Consider the following 22,086-nt stretch of genomic DNA (forward strand, 5'->3'; position numbering starts at 1 on the left):
GGGCTGTATGGCCATGTTTCAGAAGCATTCTTTCCTGACATTTTTCCTGCATCTACGGCAGGCATTGTCAGAGGTTGTGGGGTCTGTTAGAAACTAGTTCCAGACATGAAACAATCAGGGCCAGCAAACACCACCCAACAAAGGATTCTCCCAGGCAGTAAGCAGCCAGACCTTGAAGCTGAAAGGCTATTAAGTACTAATCAATTTATTTATTTAGTAGCTGTCCCCTACCACACGTTGCTGTGGCCCAGTCTGTGTATATGTGTTTTGTGTGTATATATTTGTGTATATGTATATATGTGGTTTTGCACATGCATTGTAATGTATTATTTTGTTTTTGGCTTTTAAAATCTCTTCTGCTGTGTTTTTCAGTGTTTTTATGAGTGATGGTTATTCGTTGGCCTGAGAAGTGTCTTGTGTCCAAATTTGGTGTCAATTCACCTAGTGGTTTTTGAGTTCTGTTAATCCCACAAACAAACATTGCATTTTTATTTATATAGATTTATTTCCTGTATTTCTACCCTGTCCTTCTCAACCCCGGAAGGGGGACTCAGGACAGCTTACATTCAGCAACAATTTGATGCCATACATACAAGCAAACAACAATATAACACAATAGATAAATTGTTAAGTTAAAAGCATTTTGTCAAAGCCGTAATGCCATTTCAATTCAATTCCATAACCAAAGTGCTGCTAAGTCTGTTGTCCAAAGGCCTGGTCCCAGTACCACGATTTCAGTTTCTTCCTGAAAGACAGGAGGGAAGAAACTGACCTGATCTCGCTGTGGAGAGAGTTCCACGGGTGGGGGGCCATCGCCGAGAAGCCCCTGTCTCTCGTCCCCACCAAACGCATTTGTGAAACTGGCAGAGCTGAGAGCAGGGCCTCCTCGGATGATCTTAAGCTGCGAGGTGGAACGTAAAGGGAGACACGTTCGGACAAGTAAGCTGGGCCGGAGCCGTGGCCAATTATAACATTAACTGCCTCAAACATAGAAGAGTTCTTTCTCCCGCCCTGGACATTCCACAGATATATAAATCCCAATTGCCTAGTTTCCAACAGACCTCACAACCTCTGGTGATTTTTTTTTTTTTTGTCGTGTCAGGAGCAACTTGAGAAACTGCAAGTCGCTTCTGGTGTGAGAGAATTGGCCGTCTGCAAGGACATTGCCCAGGGAACGCCGGATGATTTCATGTTTTTATCACCTTGTGGGAGGCGTCTCTCATGTCCCCATATGAGGAGCTGGAGCTGATAGAGGGAGCTGATCCTCCTCTCCCGGATTCGAACCTGCGACCTGTTGGTCTTCAGTCCTGCCGGCACAGGGGTTTAACCCACTGCGCCACCAGGGGCTCCACCTCTGATGATACCGGCAATAGATGCAGGCTAAATGTCAGGAAAGAATGCTTCTGGAACATGGCCATACAGCGCAGAAAACTTACAGCAACCCACTGAATATTTCTTACTGCATAATTCTTTATTGAATTATGCAGTAAGAAATAACTTTACCACAAAATAACTTTACCACAGTTATAATGGCTGTACTTTCACAGTGAATTTATCTCTTCTTCCTCCTCCTTGCAAAATCAGTGAATAACAAAATGTGAGCAATTGCTGGGGTCTTACCTTGGAAGCTTCGCATAATGCCCAGGGAAGCTTCATAACTAAATAGGTAACAGATGATCCGCATTGATGAGGAACAAATGCTCGTGGGGACAATTAGATTAGCATTTCTAATCTCTGTGTAGTAATTGGCAGGCAGTTAACTGGAGGCACAGCAGTCTTTCAGCTGCAATCCGATTCAATGAGACATTACCCTCAACAAGGCAGGCAAGTGTTACTAAGTGCAGGGCTCTCTTAAGTGAGAAACCTTTTACCTCCAAATTGCCTAGAAGGTAATATAAATACCCTCCCCAAACCCTGCTGGTACAAAATCTCAAAGATTTGCTATGGAAGACAACTTTCTTAGTTTCCCGAGAAGAAAGCAATGATAGGCTGCTGATTTTCCTTTGCATTGCCATCATCTTTTAACTCTGATTATTTCCAAAAAGCATTGATTCATAAAATCATAGAGTTGAAAGAGACCTCATGGGTCATCCAGTCCAATCCCCTGCCAAGAAGCAGGAAAATCACAGTCAAAGCACCCCTGACAAATGACCATCCAGCCTCTGCATAAAAACCTCTAGAAAATGAGCCTCCACCATATTCTGGGGCAGAGAGTTCCACTGCTGAACAGCTCTCACAGTCAGGAAGGTCTTCCTCGTGTTCAGGTGGAATCTCCTTTCCTGCAATATGAATCCTAGTTTCCAGGGCAACAGAAACCAAGCCTGCTCCCTCCTCCCTGTGACTTCCTCTCACATATTTATACATGGCCCTCAACATGTCTTCTCTCAGCCTTCTCTTCTGCAGGTTAAACATGCCCAGCTCTTTAAGCCGCTCCTCATAGGGCTTGTTCTCAAAACCCTTGATCATTTTAGTCTCCCTCCTCTGGACATATTCCAGCTTGTCAACATATTCCTTCAATTGCAGTGTCCAGATCCATGTGGTTGAAATGCTGTAATTCTCTCCAAAACTGTATCTGCAGATACCTTCCAGCTTCACTTCTGACCCAGTAAACATCACTCAGAGCTTCCAAATTTCCAATCTATAGAAAGGGCTGATGGGATTCCACCCTTCCTTTCAGAATATTTGTCCCTTTTCTCTCTTGGTGTTTGATGTTCTTTGATCTTGCCCAACAGATGGAATGAAAAGGGACCTTTGGGATGAGTGAAATCAAGCAGCGTGGAAGGAAAGGGCCTTCTCCATATGAACTGCTACTTCATCCCCTTAGTTGTCCCATTGCCAGCCTCAGAAGCAGCAACAGCCGCATTCAGTCCTCTGTTAATGATACCTTCTTTATTTTAAATGTGCATCATTATGTGGGTTAATTAGCATTCCTGGAGCTTCCCTAATGGTAATTACAGCCTGGCAGCTGCATCAACAAAGAGTGGAGCCTAACCAGATTAATGCCTCCCAAAGGCACGAATTCTGGATAACTGGAGACCTTGAGTGACTCTAGCATGCCCAGAGGAAGCTGAAGGAAATCCAGAAATCTTAGAAATAAGAATCTTCTTGGGTTGCTGTAAGTTTTCTGGGCTGTATGTTACAGAAGCATTCTCTCCTGACATTTCACCCACATCTATGGAAGACATCCTCAGAGCTTGGGAGCTATATTGGAAAGTAGGCAAGGGAAGTTTATATATCTGTGGAATGTCCAGGGTGGGAAAGAGAACTCTTGTCTGTTGGAGGCAAGTGTGAATGTTATAATTAATCACCTAGATTAGCATTTAATAACCTTGCAGCTTCAAGGCCTGGCTGCGTCCCGCCTGTGGGTATCCTTTGTTGAGAGGTGTTAGCTGGCCCTGATTGTTTCCTGTCTGGAATTCCCCTATTTTTAGCGTCGTTCTTTATTTACTGTCCTGATTTTAATGTTCTTGTAATACTAGTAGCCAGATTTTGTTCATTTTCATGGTTTCCTCCTTTCTTTTGAAATTGTCCACATGCTTGTTGACTTTAGTGGCTTCTCTGTGAAGTCTGACATGGTGGTTGTTAGAGTGTCCAGCATTTCTATGTTCTCAAATTATATGCTATGTCCAGGATGGTCCATTGAGTGCTCTGTTATGGCTGACTTCCCAGGTTGAGTTTCCAGTATACCTCACAACCTCTGAGGATGCCTGTTATAGATATGGGCAAAATGTCAGGAGAGAATGCTTCTGGAAAATGGCCACACAGCCTGGAAAACTCACAGCAACCTAGTGATTTTAGCCATGAAAGCCTTTGACAACACAAGAGTCTTCTTGCTCTCATTCATTTGGCCATGGATATCTGGAATCAGGAATCCTATTAGCTTCTCATTGTCTTTGGTCAACCTGCTAGTCTTCTGCCGTAGTCCCTGCCTGAAAGAGTCTTACTCTGCTACAGTTTTTTTCCCATGGCTAGAAATTGTTGATTGCCCAAGCTTAGAGTTCTTTTCATCTAAATTAAAAACTGGAATGCTGAATGAGCAACCCACAGATCATATTTTCCATATTCTCTCAGGATCACACTATCTAGAAGCCCAAGGGGTTGTACAAACACCATGGTCTTATAATCGGTGCCTGCGTTGAAGGGAGAGCCAAGCATTTCTGAGAGGTGTATATATGCATGCAAGGCTGCAGTCTAGCTGTGAGTAAAATAGGAACAGATGGCAGAGAAGCATCAAAATGTAAACACCTCAGTTAATTCTGCAACATGCCCCTGGAATGAGTTCAGCTGCATAGATTCTTCCTTGGCAAATTTGCCAAGCTGAACTTTTGGCTCTTGCATTGTTGGCATAATTAGAAATGGAAATATATTCTAAGATGTTTTTTAAAGGAAGCCTGGCCTTCTTGGATGAAACTAGTTATTTAGATCCATTCTAACCTGGGTTGACAACTAGTTTGGGGACTGAAAAAGTCTAGCAAATATGCTGTGTCACAAGCTGGAGAAGAGAGTGCCACCCTGCTGATTTCACTGGAGCTCTTTTCAGAATTTAATATTATCAGTTATTCTTTTGGAACATTCAGCTGGTATGAGATATGGTAATTCTCCCGCCCTAAATGCTCTACAGATATATAAACCTCACTTGCCTAGGTTCCAACAGACCTCAACCTCTGAGGATGCCTGCCAAAGATGTGGGCGAAACATCAGGAGAGAACATGGCCATACAGCCTGGAAAACTCATAGCAACCCAATTCCGGTCCTGTTCAGCCAAATGTTTCCAAGTTCTGCATTGGCCTATGGCATTCTTCAGGGTTCTGTTCTATCAGTTTTGCTTTTTTGTCATATAATGTCCAGATTTATTTTATTTTTTTACTATCAGTGTGCAAAGGAATTTTGTAGCACCTTCGAGACTAACTGAGAGAATGACATTATTAGCATGACATGTTTTTTCTTCTGTATGATTGCATGAAATATTTTGACCATGCTTGTTTTTTAAAGTAATTCACTTCATGTCCTTGTTGTTTAATTTAGTTTCAGTGTTTTGTTTTTGTGCATTCCCCTGAGCACTCTTGTTGTTACTGAAAGATAAAAAAAGAGCTGAATAGACTATTTCTGCCATAACACTGCTCTACAAGGTTCAGAGAGAAGATATTTCCCCAGTATGTTTTATGTTTACTTGTTTGTAAGAGTAGGGAAATAATTTCAAAAATAATAGAAAGGAATTGAGAACTGTGGAGACATATTGCTCGGTGGGTTTTTCCCCCTGGAGACTTTTCTTTATTGATACAGATGATAGATACATAAAAGATTAATTGAAATGTAAAAGACATTGCTAGAAGATAATGCTTGTATCTGGTCCGCGGGGCTAAGCTGCAGAACTTGCTGACTGGAAAGTCAGTGGTTCAAATCTGCAGGACAGGGGACGCAAGATGAGTTGAGCTCCTGTTGTTAGCCCCAGCTTCTGCCAACCTAGCAGTTGGAAAACATGTAAATGTGAGTAGATCAATAGGTACTACTTCGACGAGAAAGTAACGGCACTCCATGCAGTCATGCTGGCCACATGACCTTGGAGGTGTCTACGGACAACGCCGGTTCTTCAGTTTAGAAATTGAGATGAGCACCACCCCCCAGAGTTGGACACAACTAGACTTAATGCTGAGGGAAAATCTTTACCTTTACTGATGCTTGTAGGTCCGGGATAGCCTTGAGTAGTCCTCCTTCATTAACATCACAGTCATTGCTTTTTTGTATTCTCAACTTTCTGACACAAACTATGTCTTGGCTTTTCTATACTAAGGTCAGCATCAGAAGGCAGATACTGGTTGGGATAAAACATGCAAACTACTACTTCCATCACACTAGAGAATTAATCTACTTTAAATCCAGTTTCTGTTAAGGGCTCCTCCCTAAACTACAAACCCCAGAATTTTGCATAAGGCAACAACCGGATTTAAAATGGATTCATTCTCTAATGTGATGAGGTTATTCTGGCAAAAATAAAGACATTTGAGTGGGACAGAGGCAGTAAGAAAATATAGTAAAGAGGGCAATTACGGCACGTGGGAAGGACTTTGAGGATGAAATGAAAGAGAAATATTTCTGAGACAGTGGATTGTTTACTTTTGAAATGGGAAGTATTTTGTATGGTCATTGCCCTCGAGCCTTAAGGCAAATCTCCATAGATAATTCTTCCACGCCCCCACTGTTACTTCTGGTGAAATGATATTTGCACGTTTTTGAAATAATATGAGAATGTCCAGAATCAATTTCTCAAAGGCAAAAGATGGAATAGAATCCACACTATAGGCAGCAACCCCACATTCATGTGTTTGGAGTTGAAATTCAGTCTCTGGTTCCAACTAAAATAAATTCTTTAATTGCTTTCAAGTAAGTCAGCACTTTTTTCCTTTTGGGTTGTCATTTAATTTGGATTGTTTCAACATAGGGTTTTTGAAATGAAAAAAAGTGCTGACTATTCCTTAGCAGTTAATGAATTGAAATATTTCCAATACCTCAATCCATTTGCTAATCAAAATGCAGACTGTGGTCAAGAAATCAAAAGAAGACAATAACTTGGAAGGGCAGCTATGAAGGAAGCAAACGTTACTCAGTTAAAAAATAAGTTTATTTGACTATCAAAGTCAGGATTGTATATGCCTTTAAATTTCCAATTTTTACATCTGAAGACTGGATAGTGGTGAAAACCGAGAGGAAGAGAGAAACTCATTTGAGGTGTGCTGTAGGAGTGTTTTGCAGATACAGAACATCAAAAAGATGAATAGATGGGTCTTATAACAAATCTCCCTGGAACTTTTGTATTTTGGATATATCATGAGAATACATTACTCGCGAGTTAAGACAAGAATGTTTGGCGAGGTAGAAAGCAGGAGGAAAAGAAGATATTATTACAAGTGGCTAGACTCAATCAAAAATACCATAACCATGAGTTTGCAAGACCTGAACAGGGCTGCTGATGACAGAATGACTTTGGTCCCATCCACATTGCCCTATATCAGAGGATCTGCTTTAAACTGGATTATATGAGTCTCCACTGCCAGATAATCTGGGATAAGTAGATAATCTGGGATCAGATCCTGGGATATAGGGCAGTGTGGAAGGGGCCTTTGTGGGCTCTCATTTGTAGGATTTCCATAAGTCAAAAGTTGACTTGACAGGAGCTGACAAAAAGTCAACAATATATATATATATATATATATATATATATATATGTATATGTATATGTATATGTATATGTATATGTATATATATATATATATATATCTCCCAGTGATGCAAATGCAGAAGACTTGAAGTCATTTCAAGAGCTCATACAGAATATTTTGCTGCCTCAGTCTAAAAAATGGTAGAAGAGGAACACAAATCTTGACTTTGAATTTGAGACTCAGCATATACAACTTTACCAACTCGGTGAACTTTGACATCTGTTTGGAAAGTATTTTATCAACAGAATTTTCCTAGGTGTGGGTTTTTATGATCTAGAGTAGGGCTTGTGGGGCAAATTATTCCACCACAATGTATGAGATTTCCATTATGAGTTGCCACCAGTGTTTTGTTCAGCAGGTACATCTCCTTGACTTGCTTCCTTCCTTCTTTCCCCTCCCACAGCACTCACCAGCTTTGAAGTGGTGATCCAGTATGGGCTAGCTACCCCAGAAGGACTGGCTGTGGACTGGATTGCGGGCAATATCTACTGGGTCGAGAGCAACTTGGACCAGATTGAGGTTGCCAAGCTCGATGGGACCATGCGGAGCACGTTGCTGGCTGGGGACATTGAGCACCCCCGTGCTATCGCCCTGGATCCTCGATGCGGGTATGTGGTTGAGCACAAAGGGCTGAGGAGCACTGTTGACATTCTGGATGTGGCAGCAGGGCTGGAGATCAGTGGAGGAGACTGAAGCTGCTCATTTCTTTAGGTTCCTGTCCAAATTAGCTTTCTGGCTGTCCCATGTTTACTTCCTCGTATGGGAAGAAGTAGAGGACTGAAGGAATAATGATGAAATGCTTAAATGCTGTCATAATTTCAGAGAAAGCTGGACACATGTTGCATTGTGATTCAAATGTTGCAAAAAGGACAACATTTTAGTATTTGGAGCTTAATTCAGTATCTGGTCCTATTTATTTATTGTGTCAGAAGCGAATTGAGAATACAGTTATAATGTATCAAAAACCACAAACAAAGTTAAAAACTTGGCATTATATTAAGGACCATATGCTGAATTGAGTTCAAACTACTAAATGTGCCCAAGTTTTCATGTTTAAAAAATGAAATTAGGTTTCTGGCTCTGGGGGCTTCAAAGGCACGTCTCAAAATGGTGTGCACAGTATTTGGTAGAAGCTTAGAAGTCAAAGGGGCCCTTGAATCAGGGCTTCTTTATGACTCGGTTTATGCCTCCTAACATCAGGAAAGGAGCCCCTGGTGGTACAGCGAGTTAAACCACTGAGCTGCTGAATTTGCTGACCGAAAAGTTGGCGGTTCGAATCCGGGGAGTGGGGTGCTCTCCCGCTGTTAGCCACAGGTTTTGCCAACCAAGCAATTCGAAAACATGCAAATGTGGGCAGATCAATAGGTACCACTTCTGCGGAAAGGTAATGGAGCTCCATGCAGTCATGCTGGCCCCATGACCTTGGAGGTATCTAAGGATAACGCCGGCTCTTAGAAATGGAGATGAGCACCACCCCTCAGAGTTGGACATGACTAGACTTAATGTCAAGGGGAAACGTTTACCTTTTAACACCAGGAAACAGAGTCTCCCTGGAGTCTGCGTTCCTGCTGGAAATTGGTTGCTCATGGAAACATTCACCAGGAAAGAAAGCGACCTTCTGTTCCCATCCCCAGGTTGACTGCATTCTCCACAAAGATAATCACTGCGCTCTCTGTCAGAAGCCAATATCTGGGATATCCTCTCATCGGTTTTCTGAGCCTGGCCCACCTGATGGGAAGAAATAGGGGGGTTAACCTTGTGCATAAAACCTCTGTGAAGACTGCAGAGATAAGGCATGGCCTTTCTAATAAACTCTTTGCAGGAGTACCTCATGCTGTTTTCTTTAGTTCATATAAAGCTTGCTTTAAAAACAAGAACATACCCTAATATCTGAGGATTGATACCTAATTTTCTGACAAAGTGTTATTGTCGTCAGTCTTGAATGCTGTTAAGAGCTCAGGTGTTGCAGAAGTAAGACATTTAGGATCTCATCCTACAGCTGTCTCTTACCGTTCAGTGTACCTTTCCCTTCTTTTTCTTCACAGTATCCTGTTCTGGACAGACTGGGATGCCAGCCTCCCGCGCATTGAAGCAGCCTCCATGAGTGGTGAGGGTCGGCGTGTCATTCACAAGGAAACCGGCTCAGGTGGCTGGCCTAATGGACTCACTGTGGACTACCTGGAGAAACGCATCCTGTGGATTGATGCCAGGTGTGTGATACCTCTGCTTCAAATATTTTGGGGGGCGTGCATGGCGGTTGGATTTTGATTTTAGTAAGCAGTAATTTTGGTCCCTTTCTTTTCCTGAAAGCCAATTACACTGTTTAGATCAGACATGGGCAAACTTCAGCCCTCCATATGTTTTGGACTTCAACTCCCAGTTTTCCAGCTGTTAGGAATTGTGGGAGTTGAAGTCCGAAACATATGGAGGGCTAAAGTTTGCCCACAACCTATTTTAATAATCTACGCCATGATTTCTAGTGGCAACTGCTCCTCCATTGTCGAAGGCTTTCATGGCTGGAATCACTGGGTTGTTGTAGGTTTTTTTGGGCTATATGGCCATGATCTAGAGGCATTCTGTCCTGACGTTTCGCCTGCAGGCGAAACGTCAGGACAGAATGCCTCTAGAACATGGCCATATAGCCTGAAAAAACCTACAACAACCCAGTGATTCCGGCCATAAAAGCCTTCGACAATACATTCCTCCTCCAATGCTTTTTCATCTTTCCTAGTTGCTTCATTTTCCTTTTGCCCATATTAGTCGTATGGCTGATACCATCCAAACAGGGTTCACGCAAATGACATGATATTGCATAGTTAGTTAGCTAAATAATGGTATAAGAGAAGTTACTTGAGACTGAAAGGATATTTATTTCTCTTTTTCATTCATACCCCACCTTTCTCTCAATATGAGAGTCAAAGGTGGCTTATACTACAACAAAGTGGTCAAAGTGTGGCCCACAGACCACGGGAAACTCCCAGGGCAATTCTTGTGGCTCTGTAGGACCCACCACAAGTCAAAGAGATGTGCAGTGCATGGTAGAAGCTTAGAAGCTAAAGAGAGCCCTGAATCAAGCTTTGAAGCAACAAGACATAGACAGACAGTTCAGAAACTGACCAATAGCTAGGTTAACATCAGAACAATTTCAGTAAGTAAGCATTTTATCCACATAGTTGCGAATAAAGTGGAATCATTTTTTTTCCTGATAAAAACATGCTTAATCAAAGTAGTTTTCCCTACCTGACTGTCTGTTTCAGTATTTTGAGCACAGAAGGATATGGTAATCATAAGGGAATGTGTATGAATACTTTAAATATTCTAGGGCACTGTAATACATCTACCAGAAATGTTTAAAATATCTTTGCCTTGTCATATACAATCCCCAAAGTATACCTGCTACATGCGTTCAGTTCCTTTGCTGGATAATAATTACTCTTTTTCTGTCAGTAGTAGACCCCTTGGGCCTGTTGCCTTAGGTAAGCTGTAGTTAGTTTGCTTAGTTAGCTAAACATATTCAGAAGCAAGCCCAAAGCAATGTGCAAAACATAACACACAAAAACATACTCAATCACTCTCTCTCTAAATTGCATGTGTACATACATGGACATTCGACACACCTTAAGGTTTTCTATTGACTTACGGTTACCCCCATGAATTTCATAGGGTTTTCTTAGACAAGAATTACCCAGATATAGTTTTGCTAGTTCCTTCCTCTGAAATATAGAGCACATTGCTTGGTATTAATTGGTCTTCCATTAAGTACTATCCAAGGTTTAGGCTGCTTAGCTTCCAAGTCATATATAATCTGAGTATTTAATTTTAGGGTATTTATTTTTATTTATTTATTTACTGTATTTATATATCTCCATTCTCAGCCCAAGGGCGACTCAGGGCAGTTTACAAGACGGCACAATTCGATGCCCACAATAATATAAAAACAGTTAAAACATTTAACATAAATAAGATTCAATAAGTAATAAAACCAATAAAAACATAAATCCTCCACGTCTCATTACTAGGACATTATTTAATGTCCTAGGTGTCGCGGTGGCATAGCAGGTTAAACCGCTAAACTGTAGAACTTGCTGACCGAACTAGATGAGCTCCCCAGCTTATGCCAACCTAGCAGTTTGAAAACATGCAAATGTGGGTAGATCAATAGGTACCTCTTCATTGGGAAGGTAACAGCGCGCCATACAGTCATGCCAGCCATATGGTCTTGAAGGTGTCTGTGGACAATGCTGGCTCTTCGGCTTAGAAATGGAGATGAACACCTCCTCCAGAGTCAGATACAACTAGACTTAATGTTGAAGGGAAACATTTACCTTTAATGTCCTATTCATTGAAACCATATACATATATTACAGGTATTTATCCAAAGGGATGTATCACCTACAACTATCCATCATCAGAGTAAACAGCAGCAATTACTACCAAGGCAATTAAAGCTGTCCAGAGACCTATGGAAAATATAAACAATCTTATCTGACACTGTGTATAACAAAGAAAACACCATGTAAGCTTCCTTCAGGGAACTATTCCATAGTGAAGGGAGCTATCACAGAAAACCCTGCCCTCTCATAGCCACCTTCCAAATATCTCTATACTTGCAATAAAATCTCAATTTTTATTAATTGTTTCCATGGTTACTATTTGATGCATGCAAACATGTGGGCATTTGTATACATGATAACTTCCTTGTCCAGTATACTAAATTACTTGCTTGTTATACAGAATTCTTTGGTAATATTATAAATCCCCTTAATGTATGTGTGTTGTTGTTGTTGTTGTTGTTATATTTCTTATCTGCCTCTCCTTTAGACTCAAGGCAGGGTACAGCATAGTTAAAAACGCATTATCATAAAACATGTAAAATACATATATTAAAATGCACAGAACAAAATATTAAAATGCAATGAACACAGGACATGAGTTAATAATTCATAGTTAAAAATGGACTGGGTAGGCCTGCTAAAAGAGATCGGTCTTCAATTCTAACAGCTGATTTAGTTGTCAGAGTTTTTCTGTCAAGTCATTCCACAGTCCTGGGACGGCCAATGAAAAGGTCCTCTGGGTGACGGTCGCCAGTGTCCTAAGGGCGGTTTATATGGGAGAAGGTGATCCTGTAGGTAACTTGGACCCAAACTGGGTAGGCCTAGCATTCGTGCAGATCAAGAGCAATGTAATATGGATATGTTAGCTTTCTTCTTGAAATGACAAACTTACCATATCTATGAATAAATCTGCTTCTAAGCAGACATTCCTAACCCCCATTTCCCCCTGTATCCCTTCAGACAAATTCTTTCCTTGCTTCTTATCTGCTTTACCATGTCTACTATTGCATTGCTTCTCTTTTCTGGTTAGTGAGAAGAGGCATCCAGAAAGATTGGTTTCCTGTCCTCATACACTGAACACACACACACACAGAGCCTCTGCTTAGGGTGACTTGATGGTTTTGCATCTTATTCCTGGTCAAAGCAATAGAGACATTCATTTGTCCCATTGTTCCACAGGTCGGATGCCATCTATTCAGCTCTCTACGATGGCACAGGTCACATTGAGGTGCTGCGAGGGCACGAGTATTTGTCACACCCCTTTGCCGTCACCCTTTATGGAGGTGAGGTGTATTGGACTGACTGGCGCACAAATACCCTGGCCAAGGCCAACAAATGGACAGGCCACAATGTCACCGTGGTGCAAAGAACCAACACTCAGCCCTTTGACTTACAAGTCTATCATCCTTCCCGCCAACCTCAAGGTGAGATGTGACAAGGGAGAAAAGAGGATGAGGAAAAAGCCATGGGGACTTTTCTGAAAGTAGAAAGGCAGGCTGTGGTTTGTCTCATTCACAACTCCAATTAGGCTTTCAGGGTGCTTACTGGAGGCCTTTTCTTCTACAATTTTTTTTCTGTGTCAGGAGTGACTTGAGAGATGGCAAGTCGCTTCTGGTGTCAGAGAATTGGCTGTCTTCAAGGACGTTGCCCAGGGGACGCCTGGATGTTTTACCATCCTGTGGGAGGCTTCTCTCATCTCCCTACATAGAAAGCTGAAGCTGACAGATAGGTGCTCACCTTGCTCCCCAAATCGAACTGCTGATCTTTCTGTCAGCAGTTCAGCAGGCACAAGAGTTTAACTCATTGCGCATCTGGGGGCTCCTAGAGTGCTTCTAGATGTTAGAGGGCTATTGCAGCAAGACCATATGCAGATATACAGTAGTGTCTTCTGATACTTAAATGATAGGATCCTAGGAAACTATGTTTTCCCTGGTCAGATGGTTCAACTATCTAGCTTAGTATTATCTGTTTTGATTGATAGCAGCATCCGGGATGGTAGCAAATGTTTTCCTATATCTTGTTACCTGCTCTTTCTTAAAACACAGTCGATATGAAAGGTGCCCAGATACATTAAACATCTGATTTCCTCCAAAAAAATGTTTCTTTTGGCCTAGTTTATTTTGCTAAAAAATGTTTGTTCAGGACTGCAAGTTTTTGAAAAGCAAAAACAACAACCAAAAACTCTGCAACAAATTTTGCAAAGGAATACGTAAAACATGATGGACTTGCAAAAAAATATTTATATTTGTTTCAATTGCATCATAATCCTAGAAACTTGTCAAACAAACACAGGATGTTTGTATAAAAAAAACTGAACTGTAAAGCTTATGAGTTCAAAAATAATGGCCTTAACTAAGATCTGGAGTGCATTCCCTGTCTTTAGACATCAAAATTTCACATACCTTCTATATTTTACTTCTACTAAGTTGCCATTATTAAGACAGCCTTGATACACAAAGGAAAAGACAGCGTTTGACAACACAAGGAGTATAATGTTTTTTTCATCCTCTTCAGAAAAGGGTTTCACTTTACATGGGACTAAGCAAGGGACATGGGATTGAGTGAGCCAAGGGCTTTTGCATGCAAAATGTGTGCCTTAGGGGTGTGCTGTGGTTCATTTAGGAACCCCTTTGTGCTGGCACACTAGCCAGAAATCCAGATCTCCTTTTCCCAAGGTGTTGTTTGTGCCTTGTGCCCTGAATTCCCACGTTGAACTCAGCTTAAATGGGATAGGATAGGATAAGGTAAAAGACAGAGGGACGCTTACCTTGTGCCACATTATTTGTTTTTCCAGTTCCCAATCCTTGTGAGGCCAATGGAGGAAAAGGCCGTTGTTCTCACCTCTGCCTCATCAACTTCAATAGCACCTATTCCTGTGCCTGTCCTCATCTCATGAAGCTGGCCAAGGACAATATCACATGCTATGGTAAGTAGAAGGAAGCACTTTTGTCCGCTTCTCAGTCCCAGAGTACATCTATAGAGAAGTTAACAGAAATTTGGGACAAGACTCCAGTAATATAGCTTGGGTTATGCCTTTCCTTGCTCTTGCTCTTCTTGTCTCATCTGTACTGCAGACAGGTCTAGGTCCCAGCTTCAATCTAAGCAGAAGCCTCACAGTTCTGTAGAATTTGAGAAATCAGATATTATGGCATTTCAGTTAGGTCATCTAGGAGTTAGAGGGTTTGGTCACAAAACTGCAGCATGGCTTTTGATCTTTTGGAATGAATGTTGCCCAGTTATATATAAATATTGGAATGAATGTTGCCCAGTTATATATAAATATTAAAGATTGTGGAGGCTCTTCAGAGGTCTCCTGGGAGGGGACTTCAGTGTCTTAGAAGCTGAAAGCAACCTTTTAACTGTACTTCCTACACCTTTACATTATACTTTGAAAGATTATCAGAACAAAACAACAGCTATATAGTCCACACTCTGGTTACATCCCGTATAGACTACTACAACACTCTCTATGTGGGGTTGCCTTTGAAGACTGTCCAGACGCTTCAAATGGTCCAACGGACAGCAGCCAGGTTACTAACAGGAACGGCGCACAGGGAGCATACAACTCCTCTGTTGTGCCAGCTCCACTGGCTGCCAGTCTGCTACCAGGCACAATTCAAAGTGCTGGATTTAGCCTATAAAGCCCTAAATGGTTCTGGCCCCACTCTACCTGTCCGAATGCATCTCCTCCCATGAACCAGCTAGGACGTTAAGACCATCTGGGGAGGCCCTGCTCTCGGTCCCGTCTTTGTCACAAGTACGTCTAGCGGGGACAATAGACAGGGCCTTCTCAGTGGTGGCCCCTCGGCTGTGGAATGCCCTTCCTACAGATATTAGCATTTCAGAGGAAAGTGAAGACCTGGTTGTTTGAGCAGGCATTTGAAAAGGCAGTGTAATGAAAATAAGAATATGGAACAATTGGATGATGAGACCAGATCTTGATTTTAATGTTAATGAGATGTTTTATTGATGTATAATGATTGTGTATTATGCTACTGTTTTAATTGTTTTTAACTGTTTTATGATGTTTTGAGCATTGAATTTTGCTGCTGTTAACCGCTCTGAGTTGCCCGACGGCTGAGAAAAGCGGTATACAAATAGAATAAATAAATAAATAAATATTTATCCCCCAGTAAAATAAAAAATTACATGTAATAGAAATATAATTAAAACATACAGAAACAAAATCCCAATTCTAAGATAAGATTGCTAAGAAATAATCCCTTGGAAAAGCTGGAATACATTAAAAAGAAATATGAGAAACTATCCTAAAATAGATCTGTCTTCTTTGATGTTTCAGGGCCAATGTAGGCGGCGGGGAATTATGGGACAGATTATATTTGCACCTTTAAATGAAGAATACTGTGATATGTCAGAATGCTTTGCAAGTTGCAGTTTTTTTGACACTGTACAGATATACTTAGGGGTATACCATATGCTCTTGCACTGTTATGGCTCCACAAACAAGGAAAACTGCGAACTTTAGATCTGAGATAACACAGCCCAATAAAAAAAAAGCTTGCTGTATTGGTTTTTAGGCCTGTTACTGGGGGGGGGGGGGTGGTTGGGGGGGGGGGAGAAGAAATTTAGAAAATTGCACTGGATAGGCCACATAAACCCTCTTAAATATGGTCATCATGGTTTTCTGTAGCCGAGCATATGGCGATTGCTAGATGGCATATGTTCTATAGCAACAAAAAGTAGGGGAAAATTGGTGCCATTTTTGAAACTAGCAGTCCAGTATACACAGAAACAGGGTTAAAATTTGAGGCATCAAAATGTGTGTTGACCAGTGTTGTGTGTATGCAAAAAACTACAGTTCAAATTAAACCATATTCAATCCAGTTGCAGTCTATAGAGTGAAAAGTGCACAACCACTTTGCATTTATATTGTGCAAATTGCTTGGGTCAGTTATGCATATCTTGGAGTCTTGGAACATGAAAATCAAACTGCTTTATATCTACTGAACTCAAATGGAGTGAAGTTCCCATCGTGTGTACTTGACCTTTGTCTCCTTCTCAGAGTTTAAGAAGTTCTTGCTCTATGCCCGCCAAATGGAGATCCGAGGGGTTGACATTGACAACCCATATTACAACTACATCAACTCCTTCACTGTTCCTGACATCGACAACGTCACCGTAGTTGACTATGATGCCATGGAGCAGAGGATCTATTGGTCGGATGTCCGCACCCAAACCATTAAGCGGGCATTCATCAATGGAACAGGCGTGGAAACAGTTGTCTCTGCAGGTACTCCTTTATCTTTCTCTGTCCTCTCTTCTCTAGAGCTCCCTTATACTCTACGTTACATATTGACATGATCTGCCATATAGAAATAAAACTATTTTATGTGTATCTTACTGGCATTTTTTTCTTTTTACTTCTATACCAAGTTTGGGGAAGCTATGGCATTCTAAATGATAGTAGTATCCAGACTCTAGTTTTTCAGATGTTTTGGATATAATCATTATGTCTGATCTGGCCAGGGTGGTCCATGCCTTAGTTACCTCCAGATTGGATTACTGTAATGCACTCTATGTGGGGCTGCCCTTGAAGATGGCTCAGAAATTTAAATTGGTCCAGCGGGCGACAGCCAGATTTCTTACTGGGGCGCAACAGGGAGCGGTCAACCCCCCTGTTTAAGGAGCTCCATTGGTTGCCGTTCATCTTCCGATCCCAATTCAAGGTGCAGGTTCTCACCTACAAAGCCCTGAACGGTTTGGGACCCGCCTACCTGCGTGACCGCATTTCTGTGTACGAACCCACATGATCTCTTCGTTCATCTGGAGAGGCCCTTCTCTCGCACCCATCCCCCTCGCAAGCGCGATTGATGGGGACGAGGGAGAGGGCCTTCTCCATGGTTGCCCCTCGACTCTGGAACTCACTCCCCAAGGATATCAGACAAGCCCCCACATTGGCAGTCTTTAGGAGGAGCCTGAAAACGTGGCTGTTCCCATGTGCCTTCCCCGAATAAAGGAAACAATCCCCTGCGAACCCTCTGAGAAGCACTTTAATTATCCGTTGGGTTTGCTCTTTACTTTTGATTTAAAACCCTCCAAATAGATACATTCTCTGTTCATGTCCAGCATTTATTTTTAAAGTTTTAACTATTACATTTGGCCCAGCCATAGGTTTTTAAATTCTTGTGTGTTATTGTCTACTTATGAGTTATATTAATTGTATTGTTTATTTTGTTTATTGCTTGTTATTTCATTATTGCTTGATGTTTTTGATGTGTTGTTGGGCTTGGCCTTATGTAAGCCACTCCGAGTCCCTTGGGGAGATGGTGGCAGGGTATAAATAAAGTTGTTGTTGTTGTTGTTATTATTATTATTATTATTATTATTATTATTATTATTATTATTATTTCCCAGATTTTTGTACCCCCAGATGGTTTCTGCAAATTGGAAGTCCAAATAACACAAATGTTTGAAAACTACTGTTTTAAAATAAACTAATATTGCCTCTCACCAGACTACCTAGAGATGTTGAGGATTTGAGCCAACTACATTTGGAGAGACAAATACCCCAACCCTGTTTTTATCTTTTGTGCTTAATAAAGCTAAAGTTCTTGCAGCTTCACTAGTACTGGGAGCTTGGGAAAGTAACTATTTGAGGTTATAATTTCCAGTCAGCAAGAAGGTTGGGATTACAGACCAAAATGATAATTTTCTCAAACTTGCTCTAGGCCAGTGGTTCTCAACCTGTGGATCCCCAGGTGTTTTGGCCTACGACTCCTAGAAATCCCAGTCTGTTTACCATCTGCTAGGATTTCTGGGAGTTGAAGGTCAAACCATCTGGGGAGTCACAAGTTGAGAACCACTGCTTTAGAAGTATCTTCCTTCATTTTCTTTCTCTGGGCTTTACCTTTGTCTCCCATCACATTATTTTACAGACTTACCCAATGCCCATGGTCTTGCCGTGGACTGGGTGTCAAGAAACCTTTTCTGGACCAGCTATGATGCCAACAAGAAGCAGATCAATGTTGCGCGGCTAGATGGATCATTTAAGAATGCCGTGATCCAGGGATTAGACAAACCTCATTGCTTGGTTGTACATCCTCTCAAAGGGTAAGTCTGGGAAGCTTGGTCAGTTGGTTTTATTTTGTTTTCTTCCTACCCTTTTCCCAAAGTTGGAACCCAAAGTTCTTTACAATATAAGGCAACCAATCACACAGGAGCCTGCTGGTGGTGCAGCAGGTTAAACCACTGTGCTGCTGAAATTGCTGACCAAAAGGTTGGCAGTTTTGAATCTGGGGAGTGGGGTGAGCTCCCGCTGTTAGGCCCAGCTTCTGCCAAGCTAGCAGTTCAAAAATATTCAGATGTAAGTAGATCAATAGGTACCGCTTCTGCGGGAAGGTAACGGCGCTCTATGCAGTTATACCGGCCACGTGACCTAGGAAGTGTCTATGGACAGTGCCTGCTCTTTGGCTTAGAAATGGAGATGAGCACCACCTCTCAGAGACGGACACGACTAGACTTAATGTCAAGGGGAAACCTTTACCTTTAACATTTAATTGTAAAGTACAGCTTTTACAATTTGTAATACAAAAATGAAGAAAAACAGGCTACAGAGCAGAGATGGATTTTTGTTGTCTGTGAGAGGAAGATCAAAAACTTCCACTTCCAGTTAATCGCATCTAATCGCATTCATTTAATACACTACCTTTTTTCTAGAACAGGACCATAGTCTGTTTCTAATGACAGTATTTTAATCCTAAATTGTGTTTCATCCTCATTATTGTTTACTGAATCAAGTCATATTGATTAATCATAAAACTAACCACAGTTGTCCCAGTAAGCATTAATTTCTTTGGATGTGAATGAAACATCTCAAACCTTGTTTTTTCCGCCCTCCAGCTTCAAGATAGTGCTATAATTTGAGTACTGTAATCGATTCTGTTCTTCCTTGCCTTACCTTATCTTATCTTAGCAGGAGATAGTCCCTAAACACAGCCTGAGGAACCATACAATAAAGCACAGGTTCTATTTCTCCAAATTGTTGCTATTTGTGCTGCCCATGTTTAAAGGCACATTAATATTTGGTGGCCGAGCCCTTATCTCTTGGCATCCCTAAGCAAAGGGAAGTGTGGATGTTGCAGCTGTACCAGGACGCTGTTCTGGAATGAACTGAATGGAGCCCAAGGGACGTGCCTAAGTGGATTTGCTTCGTTTCTAAGCCCCTTAACCAGCTTTAAAATATTCAAGGAGAGACACCGCCTTTCCCTGCCCTCAATTGGTACATAGCCTGACCATAATGGCAGTAATCATCTTAAAAGGGCCGCACTGAAATTTTTGACTTCTTTTTAGCATTTCAAATCCTCTTTCTGAATAATGGAAAGAGATTTCCTGGCTCTAAAAGGGGAAGCCCGTGATCTGAAGAAGTAGTTAATCTGAAGTGTTTGAGAATGTGTAAAGCTTGGGAAAGTTACATTTTGAAGTACAGCTTCCAGAATTCCCCAACCAATGGGCCTTTCTGCTGGAGAATTCAGGGTGTTGTAGTTGAAAAATACATTTTCTAGGCTCTGAGAATGTTGTGGGACTCTGTGTGTCTGCTGATTTAGGACAGATTGTTTGGCAAGGGAGAGCTTGTTGTTTCGGCAAGAGTCCTTCTCTCGACACAGTGCTAAAACAAAATTCTTAGTAATCATGTTTGACATTTATGTCACGGCTTTTTTTGCCTGTAAAATGCCTGCATGCATTAGTATGCTTGATCTTCCTCTACCTCACTACAGTTATTTTTCTTTTTGGTTATTCCTAGTCTATTTGTTTCTCCAGATTAACTCAGGCTGACTCTACACTAATAATAATAATAATAATAATAATAATAATAATAATAATAATAATAGTCTTTATTTATACCCCGCCACCATCTCCCCAGTGGGGACTTGGAGCAGCTTACATGAGGCCAAGCCTAAACAACAAATTACAATAAAAATAAAACCAAAACACAACCGAAAATGCAAACAGTAAAGAGCAACATCATCGTAAAACAAAACATGTAAATACATAACAATATAAAGTTACAACAGACGCAATCACAATGACAATGGGCGGGCTGCGTGTAATGATTAAAAGAGAGACTAATTAAAACTACCATGTAATCCACATTATCAAAGCAGATAATCCTAATAATAATAATAATGATGATGATGATGATGATGATGACAATAACAGCAATAATAATAAGCCAGTAAAGGTGGTCCCAGTGGTGATTGGCACACTGGGTGCTGTGCCTAAAGACCTTGGCCTGCACTTAAACACAATCGGCGCTAACAAAATTACCATCTGCCAGCTGCAGAAGGCCACCTTAATGGGATCTGCACGCATTATTCGCCAATACATCACACAGTCCTAGACACTTGGGAAGTGTCCGACTTGTGATCCAATTCAACAGCCAGCAGAGTGTCTGCTGTGGACTCATCTTGTTGTGTTTCAATTATTATTATTATTATTATTATTATTATTATTATTTATACCCCGCCTCCATCTCCCCAAAGGGACTCGAACTGGTTAACATGAGGCCAAGCCCAACAATTACAACAAAGCAAAAGAAATACAGCATAGAATCATAAAATAATACATTGAATAAAATACAATAAAATACATCAAAGAAAATAATGCAAAATAAACACAAAATATAACATAAATAACAAAAACATTGAATCAAGTGGATAGTGCCAAATACGACGGATAAGATCTTTAAAATCCTGGGTGAGATGGAAGAGTAGGGAATTATCTACTTTGAACTGCATTATATGAGTTTACACTGCTATATAATCCAGCTGAAAGCAGATAATCTGGATTTTATGTGGCAGTGTAGAAGGGGCCTCAGATGCTGAGAAAGCAACCTAGGAGCAGGGGTATTGGTATGGGACAAGGCATGGGAATGGAAATGGCTAAGCAGAGAATGACATTTCCAATTGTCTCTTTTACACAGAAAGCTCTATTGGACAGATGGGGACAACATCAGCATTGCCAATATGGATGGCAGCAATCGAAGTCTGCTCTTCACAAACCAGAAAGGACCTGTTGGTATGAAATCAGAGTCATCCTACTATGTCTGCTTTTATCTTTTTGCACTTTGAAAGAGGGAGCTTCCGGTGGCCCAATGGTAAAACCTTGTGCTGGCAGGACTGTTGATCAAAAGGTCGGTGGTTCAAATCTGGGGAGTGGGGTGAGCTCCCATCTGTCAGCTCCACCTTGTCATGTGGGGACATGAGAGAAGCCTCCCACAGGATGGTAAAACATCTGGGTGTCCCCTAGGCAAGGTCCTTGCAGATGGCCAATTCTCTCACACCAGAAGTGACTTGCAGTTTCTCTAGTCACTCCTGAAAAAAAAAACAACTTAGAAAGAGGTCAGGATCCTAGTTTCTCAGCATTTCTCTATATCTGGAGGCATAACTCATGACTTAATTGCCTCTTTTAACCTTGTTGCTATTCCTTTAAATCAGATGTTCCCAACTTTTGGTCCTCCACTTGTTTTGGACTTCAACTCCCAGAAATCCCAGCCAGTTTATCAACTATTGGGAATT

The 22,086-nt window shown here is 41.3% G+C and overlaps 1 protein-coding gene across 3 annotated transcripts in view; it reads left to right on the forward strand.

The window, feature by feature from the left end:
- The window catches only part of LRP1 (LDL receptor related protein 1), a 439,797-nt gene that overhangs the window by 326,607 nt on the left and 91,104 nt on the right, over positions 1–22,086 (forward strand). For all 3 annotated transcript variants that reach the window (XM_060763011.2, XM_060763013.2, XM_060763012.2), the window contains 7 exons: positions 7,621–7,825; positions 9,263–9,427; positions 12,731–12,975; positions 14,346–14,477; positions 16,575–16,802; positions 18,448–18,622; positions 21,492–21,586. In XM_060763011.2, coding sequence (XP_060618994.2) covers positions 7,621–7,825; positions 9,263–9,427; positions 12,731–12,975; positions 14,346–14,477; positions 16,575–16,802; positions 18,448–18,622; positions 21,492–21,586 — 1,245 coding nt within the window. The remainder of the gene's footprint in view (positions 1–7,620; positions 7,826–9,262; positions 9,428–12,730; positions 12,976–14,345; positions 14,478–16,574; positions 16,803–18,447; positions 18,623–21,491; positions 21,587–22,086) is intronic.

This window comes from Anolis sagrei, chromosome 2 (genome assembly GCF_037176765.1).
Source record: "Anolis sagrei isolate rAnoSag1 chromosome 2, rAnoSag1.mat, whole genome shotgun sequence".
Lineage (NCBI taxonomy): Eukaryota > Metazoa > Chordata > Lepidosauria > Squamata > Dactyloidae > Anolis > Anolis sagrei.